This window comes from Eleutherodactylus coqui, chromosome 2, assembly GCF_035609145.1.
Source record: "Eleutherodactylus coqui strain aEleCoq1 chromosome 2, aEleCoq1.hap1, whole genome shotgun sequence".
NCBI classification, from domain to species: Eukaryota; Metazoa; Chordata; class Amphibia; order Anura; family Eleutherodactylidae; genus Eleutherodactylus; species Eleutherodactylus coqui.
In genome coordinates, this window is record NC_089838.1 from 163,624,060 (window position 1) to 163,650,592 (window position 26,533).

The 26,533-nt window shown below is 41.9% G+C and overlaps 1 protein-coding gene across 3 annotated transcripts in view; it reads left to right on the forward strand.

The window, feature by feature from the left end:
• The window catches only part of TUBGCP6 (tubulin gamma complex component 6), a 46,189-nt gene that overhangs the window by 12,066 nt on the left and 7,590 nt on the right, over window positions 1-26,533 (forward strand). For 2 of the 3 annotated variants that reach the window (XM_066591872.1, XM_066591873.1), the window contains exons 5-21: window positions 390-563; window positions 777-898; window positions 4,839-4,914; window positions 6,039-6,148; window positions 7,301-7,392; window positions 7,476-7,615; window positions 7,745-7,894; window positions 8,727-8,808; window positions 8,892-8,980; window positions 9,206-9,321; window positions 10,968-11,106; window positions 11,201-11,302; window positions 13,307-14,579; window positions 18,072-18,130; window positions 20,509-20,698; window positions 20,829-20,997; window positions 22,422-22,563. In XM_066591872.1, the coding sequence (XP_066447969.1) occupies window positions 390-563; window positions 777-898; window positions 4,839-4,914; window positions 6,039-6,148; window positions 7,301-7,392; window positions 7,476-7,615; window positions 7,745-7,894; window positions 8,727-8,808; window positions 8,892-8,980; window positions 9,206-9,321; window positions 10,968-11,106; window positions 11,201-11,302; window positions 13,307-14,579; window positions 18,072-18,130; window positions 20,509-20,698; window positions 20,829-20,997; window positions 22,422-22,563 (3,225 nt within the window). The remainder of the gene's footprint in view (window positions 1-389; window positions 564-776; window positions 899-4,838; window positions 4,915-6,038; window positions 6,149-7,300; window positions 7,393-7,475; window positions 7,616-7,744; window positions 7,895-8,726; window positions 8,809-8,891; window positions 8,981-9,205; window positions 9,322-10,967; window positions 11,107-11,200; window positions 11,303-13,306; window positions 14,580-18,071; window positions 18,131-20,508; window positions 20,699-20,828; window positions 20,998-22,421; window positions 22,564-26,533) is intronic. The other variant, XM_066591874.1, reaches the window with a different exon arrangement.

The window sequence follows — 26,533 nt, forward strand, 5'->3', positions numbered from 1 at the left end:
CAGCTTAAAATGGACCCATAGACTTGAGCAGTGGCAGCACTTGTTTTAGCAGTCAGTCAAAGTCTCAGTAGACGAACCCCAGCAATTAAAAGTTTTTATAGTACACAGTTACACTTAAACTTGCAGTGTATGCAATAACCACCATTCACCCCCCCCCAAAAAAAGCACGCAGTTTTTGTTTTTCTCTATTCTGCCCTATTAAGACATTTTTTTTTAAGTTTTCTAGTACATTATATGATATATTAAATAGTACCATTAAAACATACAAGGTAACAGAAAAAAACAAGCTCTCATATGGCTATGTCGCTGGAAAAACATAAACTGCAATATTCCTGCATTTGGTTTTGACTGAAACACAACTCGTCACACCGTGTTTTCTTTGTTTGCAGCCTAATCACACCTTCGTGGTTAAGCAGGGCATCTATGTCTCTGGGACGTCCCCTGAAAACATAGGCAACCTGTTGGCACAAGTGGGAGACTATGGCACTTACTACACAAGACTGAGCAATTTCTCTCTGCAGAGTGCACTTGATTCCTCACAAAGTAAAGGCCTTGTGTTCCAGGTAATATGGTGATGGGTTATTCTGGCCACAGTTATTATATATATGTATAATGGGGGAAGGGGGGGGGGGGATTTTAAAGCTAAAGCTTACACATTGAATTATAAAGCATTTGACTTTTTATTTCAAGTCTCCTTTATTTTCAGGTTATTTGGTTATTCCCGTGTATGTGAATAAACATGTAGAAGTAAGTTGTATATGTGTATCTATTTGCAGGCATTTAAAAGTGGCCTTAGGAAATACCTTCAATATTACCGGGCATGTGTTTTATCAACTCCCAGTACACTATCTCTTCTTACCATCAGCTTCCTTTTCAGGAAACTAGGACGCCAATTAAGGTAATTATCGGAGAGCACCCTCATATTTCATATTTTCAATTTCGATCTAAAAAATAGAGGAACATTAGATAGTCAAAAAAACAAACGTCAATTATGAATGTAGAGTGGAAAAGAGAAAGAAGGGGGGAAGGGGGAGGTGGAGCAGGGCTGACCGAGGACAAGCATACATGCCTGGAGGAAATAATTTCGGTCAGCCATAATATTAAAACTACTGACAGATGAAGAACATTGATTTTCTCATGACAACGGCACCTGTCAAGGTGTGGGATATCATAGGCAGCAGATAAACAGTTAGGATGCCTATCTGCGGGCAAGTTTTCATTGCGAGATCTACTGCGATAAATCGCCCGTGGACCTCACATTGCACACTTTCCATAGGCTAACTATGGAAAGCGCAGCCCGACGTCCACAACGGAGAATCATAGTGATTCTCCGCTCATGGGACTCAAATCGCGGCATGCTGCGATTATCCGCAATTTTCACGGTGATCCTATTAGATAGGCTCACCTTGCGGACCTGTGAGTTCTCCCCCTGATATTCCGCCTCGGCCATGGACAGGCAGCCTTAGTTGAAGTGTCAGAAGCAGAACAAATGGGTAAACGTAAGGATCTGGGGTAGCAGAACAAATGGGTAAACGTAAGGATCTGGGGAAGCAGGACAAATGGGTAAACGTAAGGATCTGGGAAAGCAGAACAAATGGGTAAATGTAAGGATTTGAGCAACTTTGACAAGAGTTAAATTGTGATGGCTACACAACTGGGTTGGAGCATCTCCAAAACAAGAAGTCTTTCGAGTGGTGTTCCTGATCTGTATTGGTTAGTATCAAAAGTGCTGCAAGCAAGGACAACTGGTGAACCGGTGGCTGGGTCATGTACAGTGGGGAAAAAAAGTATTTAGTCAGATACCAATTGTACAAGTTCTCCCACTTAAAAACATAAGAGAGGCCTGTAATTGACATCATAGGTAGACCTCAACTATGAGAGACAACATGAGAAAACACATCCAGAAAATCACATTGTCTGATTTTTAACGAATTTATTTGCAAATTATGATGGAAAATAAGTATTTGGTCAATAAAAAAAGTTCATTTCACGATTTGTTATAAATCCTTTATTGGCAATGACAGAGGTCAAATGTTTTCTGTAAGTCCTTAGAAGGTTGGCACACACAGTTGCTGGTATGTTGGCCCGTTCCTCCATGCAGATCTCCTCAAGAGCAGTGATGTTTTGGGGCTGTCGCTGAGCAATACGGACTTTCAACTCCCTCCAAAGGTTTTCTATAGGGTTGAGATCTGGAGACTGGCTAGGCCGCTCCAGGACCTTGAAATGCTTCTTACGAAGCCACTCCTTCGTTGCCCTGGCGGTGAGCTTGGGATCATTGTCATGCTGAAAGACCCAGCCACGTTTCATCTTCAGTGCCCTTGCAGATGGAAGGAGGTTTGCACTCAAAATCTCACAATACATGGCCCCATTCATTCTTTCATGTATAGGGATCAGTCGTCCTGGTCCCTTTGCAGAGAAACAGCCCCAAAGCATGATGTTGCCACCCCCATGCTTCGCAGTAGGTATGATGTTCTTTGGATGCAACTCAGCATTCTTTCTACTCTATACACGACGAGTTGTGTTTCTGCCAAACAGTTCTCCTTTGGTTTCATCTGACCACATGACAGTCTCCCAATACTCTTCTGGATCATCCAAATGCTCTCTAGCAAACTTCAGTCGGCCCCCGACATGTACTGGCTTAAGCAGGGGAACATGTCTGGCACTGTAGGATCTGAGTCCCTGGCGGCGTAGTGTGTTACTGATTCTAGCCTTTGTTACGTTGGTCCCAGCTCTCTGCAGGTCATTCACTAGGGTCCCCCGTGTGGTTCTGGGATTTTTGCTCACCGTTCTTGTGATCATTTTGACCCCACAGGGTGAGATCTTGCGTGGAGCTCCAGATCGAGGGAGATTATCAGTGGTCTTGTATCTCTTCCATTTTCTAATTATTGCTTCCACAGTTGACTTCTTCACACCAAGTTGCTTGCCTATTGCAGATTCAGTCTTCCCAGTCTGGTGCAGGGCTACAATTTTGTTTCTGGTGTCCTTCGACAACTCTTTGGTCTTCACCATAGTGGAGTTTGGAGTGTGACTGCTTGAGGTTTTGGACAGCTGTCTTTTATACTGATAACAAGGTCAAACAGGTGCCATTACTACAGGTAATGAGTGGAGGACAGAGGAGCCTCTTAAAGAAGAAGTTACAGGTCTGAGAGACCCAGAAATCTTGCTTGTTTGTAGGTGACCAAATACTTATTTTCCACCATAATTTGCAAATAAATTCGTTAAAAATCAGACAATGTGATTTTCTGGATGTGTTTTCTCATGTTGTCTCTCATAGTTGAGGTCTACCTATGATGTCAATTACAGGCCTCTCTCATCTTTTTAAGTGGGAGAACTTATACAATTGGTATCTGACTAAATACTTTTTTCCCCCACTGTATGCTCAAGGTTAATTGATGGGCATAAGAAGGAAAGGATAGCCTGTCTGCTCCAATCACAAAGTAGCACAAATAGCTGAAAAAGTTAATGATGTGTATGACAAAAAGTTGTCCAGACACACAGGGCATCAGTTTGGCGCTGTGTAGCTGCAGACTCATCAGAGTGCCCATATTGACCCCTGTCCACTGCTAAAAGTACTTATAGTGGGCACATCTAACCTGGATCAAGGAGCAACAAAAGATGGCCTGATCTGATGTATCATGGTTCTTTTATATCAAGTTGATAGCTGGATGTGTGGTGTGACTTAACTTGGCAGGAAATAGCATCGGGGTGCACTTATGGGAAGGAGGGAAGCCAAAAGTGGCAGTGTGATTCTCTGAGTAATGTTCGACTGGGAAACCCTGAGTCCTGACAATTTATGTGGATGTTACATTGACACGAACCACCTGCTGCAGACCAAATGCACACCTTTGTGGCAACAGTGTTCATTTAAAGGCAGTGTGCCCAGCCACACTGTAAAAATAGTTCAGGAACATCACAAAGAGTTCAAGGTGATGACCTGGTCTTTAAATTCCCTAGATCTTAATCCAATCGAGCAACCGTGGAATGTGGTGAAAAACTAGTCAGATTCATGGAGACCCCATCTTGCAACTTACAGAACCTAAAGGATCTGATAGAAAAATGTGTGAATAACCCCGGCGCTCCTGTGCATTTACTCAGTAGAAATAATAATTGATGGAGAGGCGCTTATTTGCACAGAGGAGCCCGTATGGGTGATGAGCCTCCTCTGTAGAAGTCGGGGAAGACACGTCTCCACCTTGTGTTCAGTAGTCCGGGTCCAGAGAACAGCATTAAGTTTGATGACAGTGGAATTGTGGCATACAATTTTAACCGCAAAACGTGAGTGTCAGTTTAACCCTTTCCAATCCAATTTTTATCCTGCTTTCCTAGGGGGCTTACTCTTTTTCTGCCATTATACAACGACGCTGTACGCTGGCTAAAGCCAGTACTGCATGAGGTGACACGTTGGATAGGCTCCAACAGCAGAAAGGCTGGCAATATACAGTAAGACAACCTCGATGGACGTCTTCCCACATCAGAGCTGTACAGCCTTAAATTATAATGTCTTCAGATGTCAGGCAGTGGATTGGAAAGGGTTAAAAAATCCTCAATATAATATAAAGGCAACATACATATTGCCTTTATATTAAATGAAGGATTTTTTAAGCTGACACCCATGATGTTTTGCGGTATTAAAAAATACAACTCATCCCCCAAAACAAACAAGCCCTCATACAGCAACGTCGATGGATAAATAAAGGAGTTACAATTTTTTAAAAGGGGGGAGGAAAAACGAAAATGGGGGGGGGGAAGGGCCGTGTCATTAAGGGGTTATAGAGGAACTTTTGGTGGTTCTTGAAATTTTATATGCACTTTTCATTGCGTGTTCTATATCTTCACAGGTATTTAGCTGAACTTTGCTGCACAGGAGCACTGGGCCCTGGAGCCACTAGGGGGAGCAGCTCTTCTTTTCCCACAGTGAGTCACCTACTTAAGTGGTTTGAACTTACTAATTGACTCATGCTTTATGTTGGTATTTCTACAGATATTCTTAATAAACAATACATTCGTTAGCTATGGGTTGTTTGACACTTCTAACCTGTATAGGTTATTGCTGGGTGCCATGAAACAATTCCCATGTGCTACTTTTATAGAAGTATGTAGGGAAAGAGCCATCATTTGTTGCTTTAGTGCTCATGTCATTTGCACAGTAATAGGGGCAGACTGCACAGACATTGTCCATTCAGCTGGATTTCTTCTACAATTAGAGGGTCTTGGACTACTGTTCTTGATATCTGTGAAGACAACGCATAATAATTAAAAATGTGATAGTTTCAGAGCCTTCCCCCCCCACACACGAACTCTCCATTTCCAGTAGACGCCATTTGACAAATCTTAAATTCTGTCTTGTTGGTATAGGACGTCATAGAGTTGCATTGATTCTTCCCATCAAATTTTGAGACTTGGAGACTTAAAGGGGTTGTCCCGCGCTGAAACGGGGTTTTTTTTTTCAACACCCCCCCCCCCCCCCCACGTTCAGCGCGAGACAACCCCGATGCAGGTGTTAAAAAAGAACACCGGAGAGTGCTTACCTGAATCCCCGCGCTCCGGTGACTTCTTACTTACCTGCTGAAGATGGCCGCCGGGATCTTCACCCTCGGTGGACCGCAGGGCTTCTGTGCGGTCCATTGCCGATTCCAGCCTCCTGATTGGCTGGAATCGGCACGTGACGGGGCGGAGCTACACGGAGCCCCATTGAGATAAGAAGAAGACCCGGACTGCGCAAGCGCGGCTAATTTGGCCATTAGACGGCGAAAATTAGTCGGCTCCATGGAAACGAGGACGCTTTTATATTGCATGTGTTAATGTTGATATTGTATTTGACAACCAGAAATATGATTTGGCCCTCTCATTTTTTGACTTGGGTGCCAGAGACGCCCATGTGATGATCTTGTTATTATTTTGGAGCCCTGTGTTGCCTGGTATATTTATCATTGAATTTTACTCTTATCGTCTTCCAATACAAATTCAGTTTAACCATAAAAATGTTCCTGGATGGAAATATGTAGTACACACCTATTTTTTACTTTTTTTATACCCAGGGAGTTAAATTGCTGTCATACCTTTATAAAGAAGCTCTTGAAAACAGCAGTAATGAAAATTACCCTGTCCTGTTATCACTGTTAAAATCCAGTTGTGAACCATACACAAGGTAAGGAGCTTCCCAAGCCTATGGCGTCATTGTTTTGAGGCCCTTCGTACCTATGTATAGTTGGCATTTCTGCTGGGTAAGGGCCCTTTTACGTGGAACAATTATCACTGAAAAAAATAATTGAAACGAGCGAAAATCAATGGTAATCGTTCAGTGTAAACGCAGCCGATGATGGAAAAACAAACAAATCATTTGGCGTTCATTCATCTTTCATTTTATGCAGGCATGAAATCATTGTGGGCTCATTCACTAATCGTTAGGTTTAAATACTGATCGTTCCATCGCTCTCAGTCACTTATACAGCGAATGTCTGAACGATTTCACGTTTTAACGAACCAGTGATGTATCTGCCTATGTAAACAGGCTGCCCGAGCGAACTCAGCAATATTGTGCAAGTTAACTGTTGGGGTTACGTTGATGTAATCTTCCTACCTACAATATTTATAGGAATGTGTGGGGTTTCTAAGCTTGCTTCTTTTTCATTTCTTGTCCATTTTCCCATAACTCCTTTTGTGGATATTGTGCGCCATCATGTGATTATCTCTAGCTGTGATATTTGCATGGTTGATATGAAAAAACGCTGCACAACAACGCATAGCTAGCTAGACAAAGGAGCTCGCTATGCCCTGTGTATTTGAGTTACTTAAGGGCCATTTACACGCAACGATCATCGCTCAAAAGCCATAGTTTGAGCAATAATCGTTGTGTGAAAATGCTCCCATCTTTCACTCTTCAGCTGAACGATGATTTTTAAGTGAGCATAAAATCCATCTTTCAGACGGAGAGATGATAACCCAGACTGCATTCTGTGTTTGCTGTCCATGGTGCTGTATTTTCCACGGTAGCGCTGATTACATTGTAATCAGCTTGCAGCCCCATGGCAGAACAAAGGAGCTGTATGTAGAAAACGGACTACCTGCTGTTCCTTGCATATAGGTCCTGAATGCTCATTTACATGCAAATGAAGATGATAAGCAGCTTATGGACATTAGTGTCCATTAGTAGTTTATGCAAAACAATCGCTCAAAACCTATCCTTTGAACAATTATCGTTGCGTGTAAATGGGCCTTTAGAAAGCCATGTTGACTTGTTACATAATACCATCTTTAAGATGCCAGGTGTGATAAAATACAAATTTGTGGACTTTTCCAGATTTATCTATGACTGGGTCTACACCGGTGTCCTAAAAGATGCTTGTAAGGAATTCATGATCCAGGTGAATGAAGACTTCCTTGGGTTTAGAGGTATATAGTATTATACATCTGCATGTAAAATCTTGTTTTCGGTTAAGCATTTTTTCCTTATTTGCTTGTCCTCTTTCTTGTAGATAAACGATACTGGACTCATGGATACGTTTTGATCTCAAAAGATGTGGAAGATTGTGTGCCAGTCTTTCTGAAGCATCTAGCTAATGAAATATATGTTTGTGGAAAAACTATAAATTTGTTGAAACTGTGCTGCCCGAAGGTGGGTACCAATGCCTATAATTGGATTGGCCTTTTGTTTTCGATGTAGATAAACTGTATATTTAGACCATACTGCATATTTAGAAGGCAAACAGAGTGAAGCAATCGCCTACATGCTTATTTTTTCTAGCATTACATTTGCTGGTCTGATATCCCCATACCTCGAATATCTGTTACATTCTCCTTGGAAGAACTGAAGGAAATCAGAAAAGACTGTGCCGTCTATATGGCCAGAATGGATAGAATTGCACGGCAAAGCAGCATCAGCAAAGAGGAGAAGGTAATAATACCAAATTCAATGCAAATTACTGCTTTGCTTTCCTTGGAGAGATATAGATAATATATCTTTAGATGTACTTTTATGACTCTTGAAATCTGAGATAAGTATCCTGTGGATAGCCCTTGGTAAATGCAAAAATAATACTTAATGATAGCATTTGGTTCACAGTAGCACATGTGAAAATCTTTATCGTAAGGCCAAATGCAGACGGGTGGATATTCCGCGGTGGGATTTCCTGCAGAATTTCCGCCCGTGCCCGCTGTCATAGGATTGCATTAGATAATGCAATCCTATGTAGACAGCCGCGGAGGCTCGCACAGAAACATCACTGGTTACGCGCCGGCTCTGGTCTGCAGATGTGCGGATGTGCGACAGCCGGCGTAGAGCGAGACAACGGGAGGAGGTGAGCGCCAGGTCACTGCAGGGGCACAGCTCGCATCCCGCTGCAAGATCCGACCCGGCCGTCTGCAGGAGGCCTAAGGCGAATAAGTAGGTTTTTCCTAAAACATGTAAATAGTATTTAGAAAGCCCTATCTGAGGGCATGCTGCCAATTTTTAAGGTCAATAGTATGTTTTATTCTTCTGCGGATTTCACCCCTGCCATTCTAAAGTTTGTCGTCATATTCACAATGGTAGCCAGCCTAGAATTTTCTGTGTGGTTCTCTTCCGTTAGATCTTGACAGAATGAATGATAAAAAAAACAAACTACTGGAACCTAATTGCAGTCATTATAGTTTGAGTGTCTTTGTACATTTTGCTGTTTCTGATCTATTGTGATTTGATGTGTCTCTATAAAAGCATCTGCATCATAGTTTTTTATGCTGTATTTTAGGAATTGCAGACTGAAATTGCCAAACAGGACTTAATTATTCAGGCTCGTGAAACATCAGAAAAACTCTTAGAAGGTTTTAAAGGTTGGATTATTTCTTGTGGCCGATCAGTGTCAAGTTTTCTTTACTTGATTTCTTAATTTCTTTTTTTTTTTTTTTTCCTTCAGATCAACGGCTGACAGAGAGATTGTCTTCAGATGCAAGAAAGCGGGAACTGTTTCTGAAGCTGAAGGAACAATATGAGAAAGATAAAGAGGTACCATTTAGAGTAAGGGAGTGCTACTTGAGTAATGCTTGATGTACCACAGTCTAGAAGTGATTTAGGGATCCAGTCCTCTGTAACAGGTAAGCATGTTTGTAATCAGTGAGGTTTCACTTGCTACCTCTGGTATTACTTTATGAAGTACTGCATAAAGTAAAACTTAGTGAGAATACAATTACAATCTGTAGCTTTATTGTAGCTTTTCAATTTTGAACACAGAGACGACTTGCGGCTAAACAGGAGGAGGCTGATGATGACTTCAGCTATGCTCGGGAGCTACGTGATCGTGAGAAAAGGTTAAAGGCGTTGGAAGAGGAGCTAGAGTTGAAAGCAAGGTGAACCATGTTAATTGTCTATGTGCACTAATCGTTTTCATGTCAAATACCTAATTTACTGACAATAGAAGTGCTGTTTCTGGGGGGAAGGGGTGGGTACCTTCTCATACATTAGGACCACTCCTGTCCATTTGCCTCTTAGGCCACAGGTTCAGGACTCGACTCTATTTGCCAGAGCTGGATTACTCAGCGTGACCATGTCTTACATAGTGCTCAATTATTTGTAATACCACAACTGCTAAGGGTGAAATGTGCAGTGACTAGCCACTTCCTCTGCAATTCTTAGTAGATTGTGGGGGAATGTCAACTTCCAAACCCGCAATGATCAGCTAGACGCCTACAGGTCCTTATTTAGAGTAGGGATTGTCAAGATGGACTATGCATTCAAACTGCAACACTGACTCAATTTCCATTATTGGCAAAATAGACATACTAGTTTTCTGTAATATACTAGGGCTCTTAATTATCTGATTTGGAGTTCTCCTATGCAAATTTTCAAGTTGCTGTGTGCATTATACATTGTCGAAGGGGTTTTGAGGTTTTATGTAAATGAAACCCAAATTATAGCGATTATGCTTCAGGTCTTCACCATTTTCAAGATATTTAAAACATTCTTGCTAACATTCAGAGGCACCGAACAAAAGGCAACAACATGTGACCGCCAAGGTTCCCTGCTACAGCAGAGCTGGATGGTCATAGTAGACCCTGCCCAGCTCTGCCAGTGACTAATGTCACTACAGTGGTTGCTTTCCTCTGTAACTGGGGCTCCTACGGATGCCCCAGCTACAGTAGAAAAGTGTCAAAAAAAAAAAAAAATGTCCACCAAAGGTTCTTATATGATGTCATGGGGGACATAGATAGTAAAAAAAACATAATTACATACATAAGTAAAACAAAATTCCAGAATAAAACAACAATACATACAAAAGAAAGAAAATGACCCAAAACCGATGCCAGCCAAAAATGTCGCTATAAGCGCCCTGTAATCCAAAACCATACATATTATATATCAAAACGACCGGAAAAAAATGAGGAACCCGTTCCCATACTTTATTTTAGTGTAAATATACTAATTTTAAAAAAATAACCATTTTTTTTTAGCTTTTTACCCCCAATAAAACTAAAAAACCGAAAAAAAGAGAAAAAGATATTTTTAAAAACCACCCTTTATGTCATGTAAAAAAAAAAAGAAAAAATTATTTTGGTAGCTAAAGGAAAAAAAAATAGAGCAGTAAAGCAATCACATGGGTAAAATGCCTAAAAAGTGTCTGGTCCTTAAGGTACAAAAAAGCTGGGTCCTTAAGGGGTTAAGAAGGCTGTGGTGCTCCGGTAAGTAACACTTTGCTATCACCAGCTGTCCCAATTAAATGAATGGATAGGTAGTGCACATTCCTGACCACTGCTTCACTCATCCAGGGACCTATTGGATTAGTGGGGGTCCTAGCAGTCAGACCCCCACCAATAAGAAAGTTATCCCCTATCTTGTGGACATCTTTCACTGTTGGCACAATCTCTTTAATGGATTGATTTTAATGACTTGATGTAAAACAAAATACAAGTTAGCCACTTGCATGTTATTTTAGACATCCTTTTTCTGTATATATCCAATGTAAGTAAAATAATTTCTAATATTCTTTTGATGATAGACAAGAACTAATTCAACATTATAGCCAGTTATCTGAGGAGGCCACTCGGAAGGAACAGAGAGCTCTTTGGAAGCTCCAACGTCATAAATTAGAGACTGCTCGCTTGAAGTTTTTATTGGATGATGAAAAACGCTTAGAGGTATTTCTGATTCTTGCTCTTATTGTAGATTAGCACAGTCCTCATTAATCTGTCTTTGCAATGCCCTGATGATGATTTGTGTCTTTACATATAGGAACTGCTTGAACAGAATCCAGTGGGTTCATCTAAGCAAGAATTACATCCAGAAACCTCTGAATCTGCATCATGTATTCCACTGGAGGATCAAATGGATAAGGTTTGTCTTGTGTCTTGGTATGAATTATACACATTCTTTATGCATTAATTTAGACCACATTTATGTTAAATGCACATATAGAGAGCAGTCCTCCCATCTATGACATCTATACGTCCCTAAAGAGGACAGTGTTTGTCTTGTATGGCCTTCAATCTGTGATGTCTTGTAAAGGGAACAGACATTTTCACAACTCTGAGAAATAAGGAAATTGTATGGCAACTAGAGATGAGCGAGTATACTCGCTAAGGCACATTACTCGAGCGAGTGGTGCCTTAGCCGAGTATCTCGTCGCTCGTCTCTAAAGATTCGGGGGGCGGGGCGCGGCGCGGCGGAGGAGAGCGGGGAGGACCGGAGGGGAGACCTCTCCCTCTCTCCCCCCCGCTACCCCCTGCTACCCGCTGCAACTCGCCTGTCACCAGCGCCGGTCCCCGAATATTTAGAGACGAGTGGGGAGATACTCGGCTAAGGCACTACTCGCTCGAGTAATGTGCCTTAGCGAGTATACTCACTCATCTCTAATGGCAACGTTTCATGCAATTTTTGCAGACCTTTGCAATAGTACATGTTTAGATTGCCTCTTTCTTTCTCTCTTTTAGGGCTCCTTCACGCGAACATATTGTTAGTGTATTGTGTACTGCCGATCACACGCATTGCACAAAATACGTGTGCATTGAAGATCACAGCATGTTCTGTCTTGGCCTATATTATGCACAGATACAAGCCAGGATGGTGTATGGCGATCAGCGGCCCACAGCAAATACGCAATGTTATTGCATAGTTGCTGCGTGCCACGCACTGTCGAATTATACTCCTGTGCAGACGCCCTTAGTCATACAGTAGCCAATCCTGTCACTTTGAAACATAAATATTCAGCGGTTTAAACCTCGTTTATTGCTATCTGTGTGTAATACATAGTATGTATTATATTAACCCATTAACGTTGCAGGGCATACAATTACGTCCTGCAGCTTCAGGGTATGTGTGAAGAGAGATCGCAGGGCGATATAGCTCCATATATCGTGGCTTCCTGCTGTTTCTTACAGCCTACACCCGCCCACAACAGCTCCAGTAAGCCGCGCTGCTTGTTGGTGCTATTAACCTTTTAAATGCCCCTGTCAATTCTCACAACTGCATTTAATTCCCCTGACCGATATTCCGAGGTCCTGTACGGTCACCGGCGATGAAATCGCAGGTTGCTGTGCGGGTGTCATGGCAGCAGGGGGACTTGTGAAAGGCTCCAGGGCTGTCATAGCAGAATGCCTGCAGCGTGACTTGATAGAATGCCTGTTAGATTGCGTTATAATGTAATTACATCATACTGCAGGAGTGATCAAAGCATCGCACGTTCTTGTTCCCTCTGGGAGCTAAAAAGAATCTAAATAATAAAACAAAAATAGATATTTGGTATTGCTGCGTCCATAAAAGTCTGATCTATCAAAGTAATGCGTTATTTACCCCGCAGGGTAAACGCCATCAGAAAAAAATAAATAAAGAACACCAATCAAAAAGTTGTATATACTCCAGAATGATCGCAACAGAAACCACAGGATGTCCTGTACAAAATTGCAAAACTATATCAGCAGAAAAGTAAAAACGTTATTGCAGTCAGAAGATGGCAGAAATTAATTTAAAAAAATTAAATATCTTTGAAAAAAATAAAAGTAGTGCAGCCAAAAAAAAAACTATATAAATTTGGTTTTGTAGTAATCGTACTGGCCCATTTTTGTTGCAGTGTGTACGCCGTAGAAACAAGACGCACTCAAAGATGGCAGTATTTAGGTTTTTTTCAATTTCACTGCACTTAGAATTTTTAAAAAGTTTTTCAGTACATTATATGGCACATTAAATGGTACCATTGAAAAATACAACTCGTCCCGCAAAAATCAAGCCCTAAGACAGCGGCAACGATGGATAAATGAATTGGAGTTTTTTTAAAAGGGAGGAGGGAAAATTGAAAATGGAAAAAAGAGAATATTTTAATTATGCATATTTTCTTTTCAATAGACACTCACTGAAAATATGTCTTCAAGCACTATGGATAGTACTGAAGTGAGAGATGAGAGTCTTATGTGTATGCAAAACACTGCAACTTCAAAAGCAACAGAGAAAACGGACTCCTTACATTCACCAGACCAGGCGGCAGATAACCAAAATGTGCATTCACCTGGTTTGGAATTTGCAGATTTTCTTCCGGTACCACCCACAGACAAAGAGGATACGCAGATAGCTGGGGATCAGTCTCACATTGATGATGCCTTGCAAGATATCGGTTCTGATCTTGCAAAAATCACAGAGAATAAACAATCTACCGATGCCTCTGTAAGTGATTATGACTTTAGCACCGTTTTGAAGCCAGTGGCATTTACACAAGTCTCTCAGGGGCACATTCAGATTGGGGAGTATGTGTCTAATGAACAACCTAGAAGGCCACGTTGGAATATACATGGGCATGCATCAGATGCCAGTATTAAAATTGGAGAATATGTTCCTGATACTGTTGTGCTGGAGCTGCAGCGTAGTCAGCATGGCCATTCTTCTGATTCCCATATACAAATTGGTGACTACATGTCCGAAGTCAAGCCTGATCAAGCTCGATGGCATGCTCATGGCCATGTCTCTGACAGTCATATAAAGATAGGAGAGTATGCTTCTGGGATAGAGGCTGCAAGACCGAAGCAGAGTGTTCATGGGCATGCATCTGATGCCAATATCAAGATTGGGGAAAATGTGTCGGACGTGAAGCCTGCTAGACTGCGGTGGAATGTTCATGGGCATGCATCTGATGCCAATATCAAGATTGGGGAAAATGTGTCGGACGTGAAGCCTGCTAGACCGCGGTGGAATGTTCATGGGCATGCATCTGATGCCAATATCAAGATTGGAGAGAATGTTTCTGATGTTTCATCCACACAACCTAGATATAATATTCATGGACATGTTTCTCAGTCTCATATACAGCTTGGAGAGCTTGTTTCTGATTCTGAGCAGTCTAAACCACGCTGGAGTCCCTTTGGTCATGCCTCTCAGTCCAGCATTAAAATTGGAGAATGGTCTCCCACAGTGCACACTAATGTGTCTCCACCTCTGAAACCAGGACTTGGTCATTCATCTGATTCTACAGTTCAGAGTGTTTTGTATGGTGAAAGATTGGCTTCCACTATGACGACTACAACCCCAGAAACAGAAGATCTTCCTCCTGAACTCACATGTTCTTCTGACACACCAAATGTAGTTTCACAACTGACCGTGAAAGAAGAGGAGGAAAACCTTAAAGAAGGTAAATGCTGCATACCTTAGTTGGTTGTTACATATGCATTTTATTTATGTACCAACAACATAGTTACATAAAACTTCTTATTTTGAAAGGTTAGCAATAAGCGTTTTCCCCTAATTAGGTTTTATGTTGTATAGGTTAGGTATTCTATGAAATGTATGACATCTGTAAAGTTTTTTCTTTTAGTGGTCATAAATTGAAAAATAATGTTCAGCAGAGAAGAGATGAGGGCTGAAAATTAAGCCATCAGTCCAGTTTCACTGATGGATCTCCTGTTAAGACTAATGGCCCATTTACACATAACGATTATCGCTCAAACGAACACATTTGAGTGATAATTGTTCAGTGTAAATGCGAAAAAAAAATCGCTTACTAATCTTTTGCAGATGTTCTATGAAAAAACCATAGCTGGCTTCTCGTTGCGTGTAAATGCTGCCCACTCAGCGCTTCACTGAGAAGGTGCAGCGCTGAGCGAGATTCAGCCATCCTGCAAGAAGTCTGTCTAAACGCTTTGCACGAGTGCTGCCTATCTTAGCTGTGACATCGGCGCACATGCAGTTGTTTAGCAGACTGTCGGGCCGTGTAAAAGGGCCATTAGACTGCAGTGTCTATATACAATGATATGTAGAAGCTGCAGAGCATGATGTGAGCGGTGGAGGCACACCAGGAGAACTCCCACCTATCCTGCTAGTTTGGCTCTGTTCCTGGATGATGTTTCTAACAATTGGCCTCCAAAATGATTTTTTTAAACATTATCACGATCTGCTTCTACCACATTTTACGGCTTTCAATGAATTATTGCGTTACGGCATACTTCCATCATCAAAAACAGATGCTTAAATTGTCTTAATTCCTAAAACTGGGAAAGGATTTGTCTCTTCCTGATCTGTTGTTGTGTATGGGGGATGTAAAGGCCCATTTAGACACAATGATTGCTCAAAATTCCCTCAGAAGCCATCTTTTGAGCAATAATTGTTGTGTGTAAATGTGTTGATCTTTCACATTTCTGCCGAATGATAAATTTCAGCTCTGCATGAAAACCATTGTTTGGCAGAACAGCTGTTAAGCAGGACTGCATGCTGTGTTCTGCCCAGGGAGCGCTGATTACAGCTGATTGCATTCTCTTAGCGGTCAGCCCCGCGACAGGACAAAGAGACTGTAATCAGGGAACAGCAGGTGGTCTGTTTCCTGAATACAAAACCCGGCTGCTCACACACTACTAATTGGTACTAATAGTCATTAGTACCAAGTAGTAGTTTATGCAAAATGATTGCTCAAAAGCCATCTTTTGAGCAATCATCTTAGTGGTGTAAATGCACCTTAAGTTAAGGCTCATTTACACGCAAAGACAATCTTTCAAACAATTGAAAGATTGACAGTTCTAGCGATCATTTTGCATAAAGTACTAATGGGCACTAATGCCATTAGCACTTTATCAACTTCATTTGCATGTAAATGAGCCTCCAGCAGCTGTTTGCCAATCCCAGCATGTTGTTTGGACTTTGCATTCAGCTGCAGTGTCTTCACAAGGGCTGCCAGCTGAATACAATGTAATCAGCTGCCCCCATAGAGAACACTGTTTGTGGTCCCTGCTATCTCTCTCAGGCTGAACGATGGATATTATGCTCACCTAAAAATCATCGTTTAGCCATAGAGTGAACGATGATTATTGCTCAGCGCCATCATTTGAACTAATTTTGGGGGGTAGTCATTGCGTGTAAATGAGGCTTAAACCTACAGGTCCTGTTATGTCTATTTTTGATATATTTGATAAGATGTCAGGTTGTACTATTAATTGGAGGAAATCTGTTATTTTTCCCTTAGATCCCTTGCTGGCAGATTTTTCATTGGAACATATGCAACCTCAGATGGTGAAGGAAATCAAATACTTGGGAGTTGTGGTATCTTCTAAGCCCTGAGATTTTATTTCTCCTGATTTGCCACCATTTATATTCAAGTTTGAGGATAAGGTCAAGGTTTGGAATTGCCTCACCTTGTTGAATATTGGTAGGCAAAATCTTTTTAAAATGGTTCTGGTGCCACGATTCCTTTATATACTTCACAACTCTCCAGTTTGGCTTCCATCACGATCCCTTTTCTTATTTTTAGATTTCATACGATATTTAGGAGGTTGTTATGGAACAAGAAATCAAAATTCAGAAAACTCTATATCAGGCACAGAAACTGATTACTGACCATTAGATGCAGCCTGCCCACCCAACAGTGGGCGATTATATCAATAAAGTGGCTGTTTGACTAAAACCCCATTTACAGAAGCCAATTCTCATTTGAACGAGTGAGTGACGTCACCACTAATTCATTCAGTTGTTTGCGCTCACGCAAAATTATTTAGATAGGCAGATCATCAACACAATGATAGGATGCGCTAAACCCCGCTGTCGGAGGCAGGAACCTGACTTTGAAAACTAAAGTAAAATCGCGGCAAAGTGCCAGGATCAAAATTGCAGCGTTTTGCCGACAACATGTGTGCGAGTGGCCTTAGTCCTTCATTTTTTGTTTTTGTTTTGTTAGGGATGGCGGAGGGTTTAACCTGTTTTAAATATAATTCTATTTCATTCTACTATTTTGGTTGGGTAAAATACTATATATTAATGCATAGAAATTATGTGCTGCTGTATTAACCCTTTCCAATCCATTTATTTTTTCTCATCCATTCTCCCCAGCTCCAAATAAATTGGAGCTTGGGAGAATGGATGAGAAAAAATACATTTTCCCTGCACCCTCCTAAACTGACAGAGTTCAGGAGGGTGCAGGTGTTCACTGCACCGTGGAGGGACCTGCTTACCTGTCCGGCGTCTTCCGCATTCTCCCTTCTGCCTCCCGACTCGGCGATCATGTGACCGCTGGGGTCAGGTGGCACCCAGCGGTAACATGATCGCCGGGCCGGGAGGCAGAAGGGAGAATGCGGAAGACGCCAGACAGGTAAGCAGGCCCCCCCACGATGCAGGCTCCCGGCTCGGCGTTCATGCGACTGCTGGGGGTCAGGTAACACTGGCGGTCACATGATCGCTGGCCGGAATCTCTGTGCATTACATAGCGCTAATTGAGCGCTATGTAATGTGTAAAGGAGAAGGCAGAAAGGGTTAAAAACCCTTTCTGCCTTCTCCTCGGGGTCCTTGCGGAGGATCTGTGCAGGAGTGCATCTGCACCCGATGTGTCTGATGATCGGGTGCAGATGCACTCCTGCACTGCAGTGTCGGGCCTGCCCCGACATCGGAGCTGGCGAGGGAAATGATGATGTCGGGGCAGGCCCGACATTGGATTGGAAAGGGTTAAAACTAATTTCATTAAAAATGATCTGATTAAAAGAAAAAGAAGCTGCAGAAGACAAATAGTGCAAATTTTTAATTTACGATGCAAAAAGGTTATCCCAAAATACATGCATGTAATTAAAAAAAAAAGTCAATACTTTATCATATTGACATATGCAGTTTTTATTACTGTATAGCCATATTTAAATTTTTTTTCTACTAGCAGAAAACCTATTTGAAGACAGCAAGCCGGCTTCTCCTGGTTCTCCAACTATCATTAAGGTAAGACACTGTGTTCTAAGAACAAAATAATGTAGTCTGTTTTCTCATCATCTATTTCAGGTGCTTATAAACCAAAATAAGACAGAAATGCACTCCAGATCACTATAACTAGACAACAGCAAGCAGCAAAGGTGATTTACCATGAAATCACCTCAAAGACATTAAAGTGCTCCTGTGTCCCTAAATAAAATTGAATTAAACGTCATAATAATCTAATTTATAGCAGCCTAGTCACTGTAAATGTGTGCTTTAGTAAAGCTATATATTAAAGGGGTTTGCTGCCCACTTTTCCACCGCCACTTGGCTAATCGGCCATCAGCTAATTGTCCAGCTCACTGTCCAGACTAGCAGGCCGGACTCGGGGGGGAAAAAGTGCGAGCACTGTCTTCTCTCCCATTGAAATCAATGGGAGAGCCATTCTACTACTCCCCTTCCCGCTCCTCTCCTGGTCGGAACTGGATGGGACGTCCTGACCAGGAAAGAAGCAGGAAGTGGAGTAGCAGCATGGCTCGCCCATTGATCGCTATAGAAGTGAAGCCAGTGCCCACACTTCTCATGCTGGTCACTGATGACAACATCTAGCCCACTGTCAGCGGGCCGAACGATCAGCTGATACGGCAGCCCCCATCCAACAACTACTGATGACCTATCTAGAGGTCAGCAGTGCAAAAGAGGGCAGACCAACCCCTTGTTAGGCCTTTTACACTGGCCAGTGACATGAACGAGCATTTGTTAGGACGCTCGTTCACCCAAAGAACGTCCCATGTAAACAGTAGAGCGTTCAGCCAATGAACAGTTAAACACTTGCTCCTCTGCTGATTGCATCTTTTGTACTGTCCAAAAAATAATCATTTTTGGCAGTGAAGGGGATTTCTGCCAACAATTGGAAAATCACTTTGGGTGGGCTTAAGAGGGGCCTTGAATCCCATATAAAAGGACCCATTTCGGTAATTTTATAAAATTCATTCATTATGTAGCTAGTAGAGATGAGCGAACGTACTCATTTAGGGCAATTTACTCGATCGAGCATCGCTTTTTTTCGAGTAACTGCCTAATCGGGCGAAAAGATTCGGGGGGCGCCGGGGGTGAGCGGGGTGTTGCAGAGGGAGTGGGGGGGGGGGGGGGGGGGGAGAGCTCCCCACTGCTACCCCCCGCTCCACCACGGCGCCCCCTGAATCTTTTTCACCCGAGTAGGCAGTTACTTGAAAAAAGCGATGCTCGATCGTGTAATTGCCCTAAACGAGTACGTTCGCTCATCTCTAGTAGCTATCCCTCCAGTATATATAAGTGAACTAGTGTTACCTTGGGTAGTGATTTCTTTCCGTCCGGAACTCCTGGCCTCTTTTTTTTTTTCTTTCCCCCTCAGATGGTCATGTGATCTCAGTTGTGACCAACTCAGTTCTACTTAGGTTTATGTGTTCTCAGATTGAGTCATTTTCATAGCGTGTGTGTGATGCTGTTACATACATGCACCTACCACAAAACTGTCTACAGGAGGATATATACTGATGATGATCACACAGCTCCTGTCACACAGTTATAAGAGAGGCAATCACAACTCATCCTCCTGACTGTATATTTATGGTCTGTAGCTTATTTAGGTGAATATAGAAGGTAATGACAACTAAACTGTCTCCCCAGCAAGCAAAAAATGGTATAACCTCAGCTAATTCTGTGCTGATGCATCAATGGGGAAGTGAGACTGAAAGTAAAAGAATTCACTCTCAATCTCATCAGACAGGAGGCAGCACTGCAGGGAAGTGGCTGCAATAAACAGTCCAGACCTTCAGAGTGTGACAGGCAATCAGGTGAGGGGGACAGGCATGGAAAAATGTGTATTCGCTGTAGTGGCCGTTTGAGGACTCCTAGTTATTCCCTTATCTGGCAGTTTAAGTTTTTTGACTAAACCGCTGGGATCCTGGTTGCAATGGTTTAATCTACAATAATGTGTAAGTGAACGGAGCCGAATGATTTGATGGATAATCGCCTGTCCCCCCATATTGTATAAAAGCCTAGTTAACCAAGTGCTAAATTTGATGATTGTTGCTAATTTAATTCAAATATTGGTCTGTGTAAAAAGCCCCTTAGTTCGTATAGATCTTAACCACATTGATTATAAGGTCTTTGGGAAATTTTAATTCCCAGCATGTTTACAGCTTTCAGCAGCGTTTGTTCTTCAGAAGCCTGCACACAATGGCTAATTTCACAGTTTTGATGCAGTTTTTTTTATGACTTTTCTTCCAAAAGCAGAAATAAGAATATAACCTAAAGAGAGAAGTATAACTGCTGGGTGTGCAGGTCATAGAATAAGGGGTTCACAAACTTGGAGCAAAGTTTGCAAATAAGTAACTGGAATTTTTTTGTTTTTATTTCATCAGAGTGACACTTTAAACGACATGCAATTAGGAGCAGAGGACAACACGCAGGATTCAGGCCGCCCGTGTGCGGATCTTCCTGAAGAAGGAGAGAGAATGAATGATGACGCCTGGCAGAAGCAGCAGATTTATCTACAGACACTGGCAGACAGCTATTGCCTTGAAAAATATCAAGACACCTATGACATAATGTGTAAGCTCCGGGTCGCTCTTGACTTTGCTTTCCTTATTAATGCTCTTGATTTTTTTCCTTTGTTTTATTGTTACAAAAAAAGGGCAATGAAAATATTTTGCTTACTTTCCTACTGATTTATGGCCTACAGCAAAGCCTCCAGTTCTCCACATGCTTGGTCATGTAATGCCACGAGAGTTCTCCTTCCCTGTGGACCCTGACATAGAGTCGGCTACTGATGAAACTACTGTCCAACTAATAGAACTTCTCTCTCTACCAGTGCTGATGAAATATTCTGTTACTGCTCCAATTGTATCCAGGTCAGTTCTGTAAATACAACCTACCCTTTACATCTCCCAGTTCTCTGTACATTGTGTGCATATGCTGTTTTAAGTCCATTTTTAACTTTTTCATTTTAATGACAAAACTGAATATCCAAAAATCTTTTTCCAAAGTAAGCCCAAATGCACACGGCTGGGTCGGATTCCGACTGCGAGATTGCGCAGTGGAATCAGACCCTGTGCCCCAGCATTGTGTTTTTCCCCCCTGTACTTGTCTTGTCGCCACCGCTCATGCGCAGAGCAGAGAGTTGCGATGGCACGGAGCAACCCGACTTGCCATAGGACGGATGGCTTCTATTGACTGCAATGGAAGCCATCCGTGCGAGCCTGCGTGAGGCTTGCACCATAATAGGACATGCTGCAATTTCCCTCTCACGAGTGGAAAATCCCAGTTGATTTCCACTGGTGGTGATGGAAAAGCGTTTTGCTTAGCATGCTCTATCTGCAGTATTTGCAGTGGGATCCAGAGGCGAACGCTCGCTCCGGATCCCACAGTGCAAATACGCCAGTGTGAATTGGGCCTAAATAGTTTCCTACTGCTGTGTGCTGGGATCCATTCCTGTTTTCTTTAAGAATATGCACCTGCTTAACGAAAGGAATCAAAGAATTGTAGATTTGGAAATTGGTTCCAACCCCCAGCTCAATGTAGGATCACCAAATCATCCCAGACAGATATTTGTCCAGCCTTTGTTTGAACTCATTGAAATAGAACTCACCACCTCCCGTGGTAACCTGTTACGCTCATTCATCACGCTCGCTGTCAGAAGGTTTTTTATAATATCTAATCTGTGTCTCCTCCCTTTCAGTTTCATCCCATTGCTTCTAGTCCTTCCTTGTGCAAATGAGAATAGGGCTGATCCCTCTGCACTGTGACAGCCCTTCAGATATTTGTAGACAGCTATTAAGTCTCCTCTCAGCCTTCTTTTTTACAAGCTAAACATTCCCAGATCCTTTAACCGTTCCTCATACGACATGGCTTTCAGACCACCCACCATCTTGGTAACTCTTCTCTGAACTTGCTCCAGTTTGTCTATGTCTTTTTTAAAGTGGGGTGCCCAGAACTGGACGCAGTATTCCAGATGAGGTCTGACTAAGGAAGAGTAGAGGGGGATAATTACCTCCTGTGATCTAGACTCTATGCTTCTCTTAATACATCCCAAAATTGTGTTTGCCTTTTTTGTTACTGCATCACACTATTGACTCATGTTCAGTCTGTGATCTCTTAGTATACCCAAGTCTTTTTCACATGTGCTGCTACTTAGGAGGTTGTCTTGGATCACAACAGCTTTTCCATTGCTGTAATCAAGAGACAATAAAATGCTGTATAGTCCACTTGAATTTAAATATTTTGTGCATATTTTTGGGGGAAATCATGGCTTCTTGAATCTGCTTTTATTTTCTAGTGTTTCTCTAGTGAACAAAGCTGTAGTGGATTACTACTTTGTTGAACTGAAGATGGAAAAACATTTTGAAGCATTAAGACATTTTTTGCTAATGGAAGATGGAGAATTTGCCCAATCACTTAGTGACCTGCTCTTTGAAAAGGTGAACTTATTTTAACTATTAGTTTAACTTTCTTGCGGATATCTAGGGTCATTTCTAATATTTAGTTGGCATGACCGTTATGTCTCACATATTGCTCATTTATAAAACACGGATTTAGAAAGTGTTGATAGTAAATTGGATCTTTAAATGAGTTCACTGCTGAGATGTATTGAAGAAGCACTCTGGTTTGTTTTTTTTTGTAAATGCTGTGAAGAATCCAGTTCTGTAGCTCGTCCCTTCTAGGTTGTGTATTCTGCACTTCTTTCCCAGCCTCCAGGTCACATGACCAGCACTCTGACAACACTCTGTGTCCTGCAGTTAATGGGGTAGATTTATGACAGTTGACAAAAAGAAAAACTGTCTTTCCTGCTCCTAACAACCAATCACAGAGCAGAAAATGAAATGAAAGCTGTGCTGCGATTGGTAGCTATAGGTAAGTAATACAGTTTTTCTTTATGGTGGTAGTTGTAAGTCTGCCCCATTAACTGCAGGACACAGAGTGTTGTCAGAGTGCTGGAGACTGGAAGAAAAGTGCAGAATACACAACCTGCCGAGGGTGAGCTAAAATAAAGTGCTTTAAGAAATCAATGTATCATGGCAGTAAGATTTGGAGAAAACTAAGTTTGCCCAGGTTTGTCTTGCCGAGCCTCCTAGCACCATTTTCAGTTGCAACTCTGAAAGTATGAGGCAAACTGCTTGCTAAAGATATGTTGTCTCACTGCTCCAATGCAAGGATGCTGGTTGTTAAGCACTGCATCCCTAGAAACATGGCTGTCAGACAAGAGTCTTCCCTCAGCTTATAAAGCAGAGAAGGGACAAACCATCTTGAGTGCACTCACAATGCTGTTCCATACCTCAGGCTACAAATATTGTACATTAATGAAGCCTTCCACATAATTTTATACTTAAAAGGGTTTTTATGGGACTTTACTATTGTTGACCTATCATTACGGTTGTTAATACCTGCTTGCTGTTTTTTGATGCAGTTTTTAATTGTGGAATAACCGCAATTAAAAACCTCAACAGAAACCCCACGTGTGAACGCAGTCTGCAGTATCTGTGGCACAGCTTAGGCAATAGGCACATCCATAGGAATGAATTAGGGCATGTGTGCTATTCTGTATCTGACGTTGATGCAATGTAGTTGTGTGGCTAGTCATAGACTTATGGCTAGGGCCACAGTCCTGGGCGCAGACAGTCACCAGTTCAATCCAAGGCAGTTGTGCAACTTTTCCAATTCATTCTACAACAGTACTATACAACCCAAGTCCCATTATATCCCTTGGCTGGAGTTATACAGTTGAAGGTCTAGGCCAGGTGCAAGTTTTAGATACTGTAGTGGTGCAGGAAGCCGCATCACTTCTGTTTGCAAGGAACTGAAATAACTGCACGTTAAATACACGCGGCTGAACTTTGGTAATGTAATATTTTTATTAACCCCTTAGTGGCGGAGCCAAATTTTGGAAATCTGACATGCGTCGTTCAACGTAGCATAACTCCATAAAGGCTTTACATATCCAAGTGATTCTGACATTGTTTTTTCGCCACGTTGTAGACATGATATAGAGACCGATATAATTTGTGTATATTTATTAAAAGTACCAATATTGGAAAAATTTTGAAAAAATTGTCATTTTTTCACATTTTCAACCGTAATATCTCAAATATGTTCAAACATACTGTACAAATTTTTGATAAGATATATATTTCCATCTGTTTACTTTATTCTGAATGCACACTTGAAAAACCTGTGTTTTTTTTAACCATTTAGAGGACGTACAAATTTAACATTACTTTTCAGCATTTTGAGGAACACTTTGTTTTCCTGCACCAAGCCAAGTTTGCAAAGGCTCATGAGTGTCAGAATAATAGATACCCCCCAAATGACCCCATTTTAAAAACTACACCCCTTAATGTATTCACTGAGGGGGGTCATGAGTATTTTGACCCTACCAGTTTTTTTCAGGAATTAATTCAATTTAGAGGAGAAAAAATAAAATTTCATATTTTTGCAAATATGTCATTTTAAAGACATATTTTTTTCCTATAGTGCCCATGAAAATGAGGATTTACACCCCAAAATGGATACCCCCGTTTCTCCCGTGTTCAGAGACATACCTATTGTGGCCCTAATCTTATGTCTGGATGCACAACGGGGCCCAAAATGAAAGGAGTAGTCGGTGTCTTTCAGAACATAAATTTTCCTTGAAGGCGTTTTAGGCCCCATAGCACTTTTGTAGAGCTCTTGAATGGCCAAAACCAAAGAGAACCCCCACAAGTGACCCCATTTTGAAAACTAGACCCCTTAACGAATTTATCTAGGGGTGTACTGCCCATTTTGACCCCACAGTTTTTGAATGAATTCAAGCAAAGCAAAAGGAAAAAATTGTGATTTTCGTTTTTTTGTCAATTCTGTCATTTTAAAAACAGCTTTTTTTGTACAGCACACACATGAATGAAGCCTTGCACCCCAAAATGGATACCCCTGTTTGTCCCGTGTTCAGAGATATACCGATTGTGGCCCTAATCTTATGTCTGGATGCACAACGGGGCCCAAAACGAAAGGAGTAGTCGGTGGTTTTCAGAACATAAATTTTCCTCAAGGCGTTTTAGGCCCCATAGCACTTTTGTAGAGCTCTTGAGCGGTCAAAACCAAAGAGAACCCCCACAAGTGACCCCATTTTGAAAACTTTCCTATGTATTGAGTCACATGATCGGGTTGTCACTGTGTCATGTGACTCTCCATGACAACGAGCAATACACATCTCTGTGCACCGCCCAGACAGGCAGCGGCTCACATGATCTTTCCCCTACATCATCCAGCGCCGCGCTGCGGTCACGTGATCGACGCGATGACGTCACGCAGCGGCGTGCGCATGCGCGATTGCTAGCGCACAGCGGGGCTCTTATCATGGACTTAATCCTCGAATACACCGCATACTGGAGTGATCAGACATTACAGGTGGATGCTAATACATGTGTTCTTGTGGGATCATCTCCATCTCGCCATATAGGTAACTGTGTTGGTGTTTTTTATGCATCTCAGGATCTGAGACCCTAACTCCTCCCATCAAAGCAGGGCATTGGTCTATTCTCGTTACCCACCTACTTGGGGGATGGTCTGTAGGGTATATATCTGGCACTACCTTGGGCTTGCAGTCATATGCCTTAACTCACCATCAGAGTTACAGGCTCTATCACTCTGTCCTTTCATCTTTATTTTGTTTGGTATCTTTGCTTGCTGGTTCTATCTCAGACCGCATTATCTGAGAAGATAGCTTAGCATATCTAACTATTGCAGTTAGTATATAGAGCGTTTGTTTGCGATTAGTGTATTTTGGATCACTTTGGAATCCAAATTTAAGAGAGTCTAAAACCTCACTAATTGCTATACTAGCACGGTTGTCTCTGTCACTACGCTTTATATCACCCTCTTATACCTCATAAAGAAGAGGAAAGAGGTTTGATTTGTTACATCGCTTTTTCCTTAATAACAAATAGGCTAGATCTATTCACTATCGCTATTATGCGATAGCTCTCTAAAGTTATCAGCATGCATTGATCATCTTTATCGTAGAGTCTTGATCTACCCTATAGATATAAGCGGAAGATATTCCTCTACCGAGCTTATATACCGTATATAATTTGCTCTATACTATCACTAGATACCACACAAATAATTAGACAGAGGCCTGACACGCTTTATTCTGAGCATTTTTATCTATGGGCAATCCAGCTAATGTACTTATCAATAAGTAGCTTTCAGCTCCTGATGAACTACTGTTCACATCAGTAGAGAAACGCGTCGAGGTATTCCATCTTCTGAGGCACATTTTTTCCATCTGCCCATCTACTAGAGCTTCCATCGTCTCATTGCTCTTAATACGACATCTTTGAGTCTGAGAGTATTTGATTGTGATAAAAATGTCACTATACGCCTGATACTTGCTCTCTCACTGAGACCCTAATA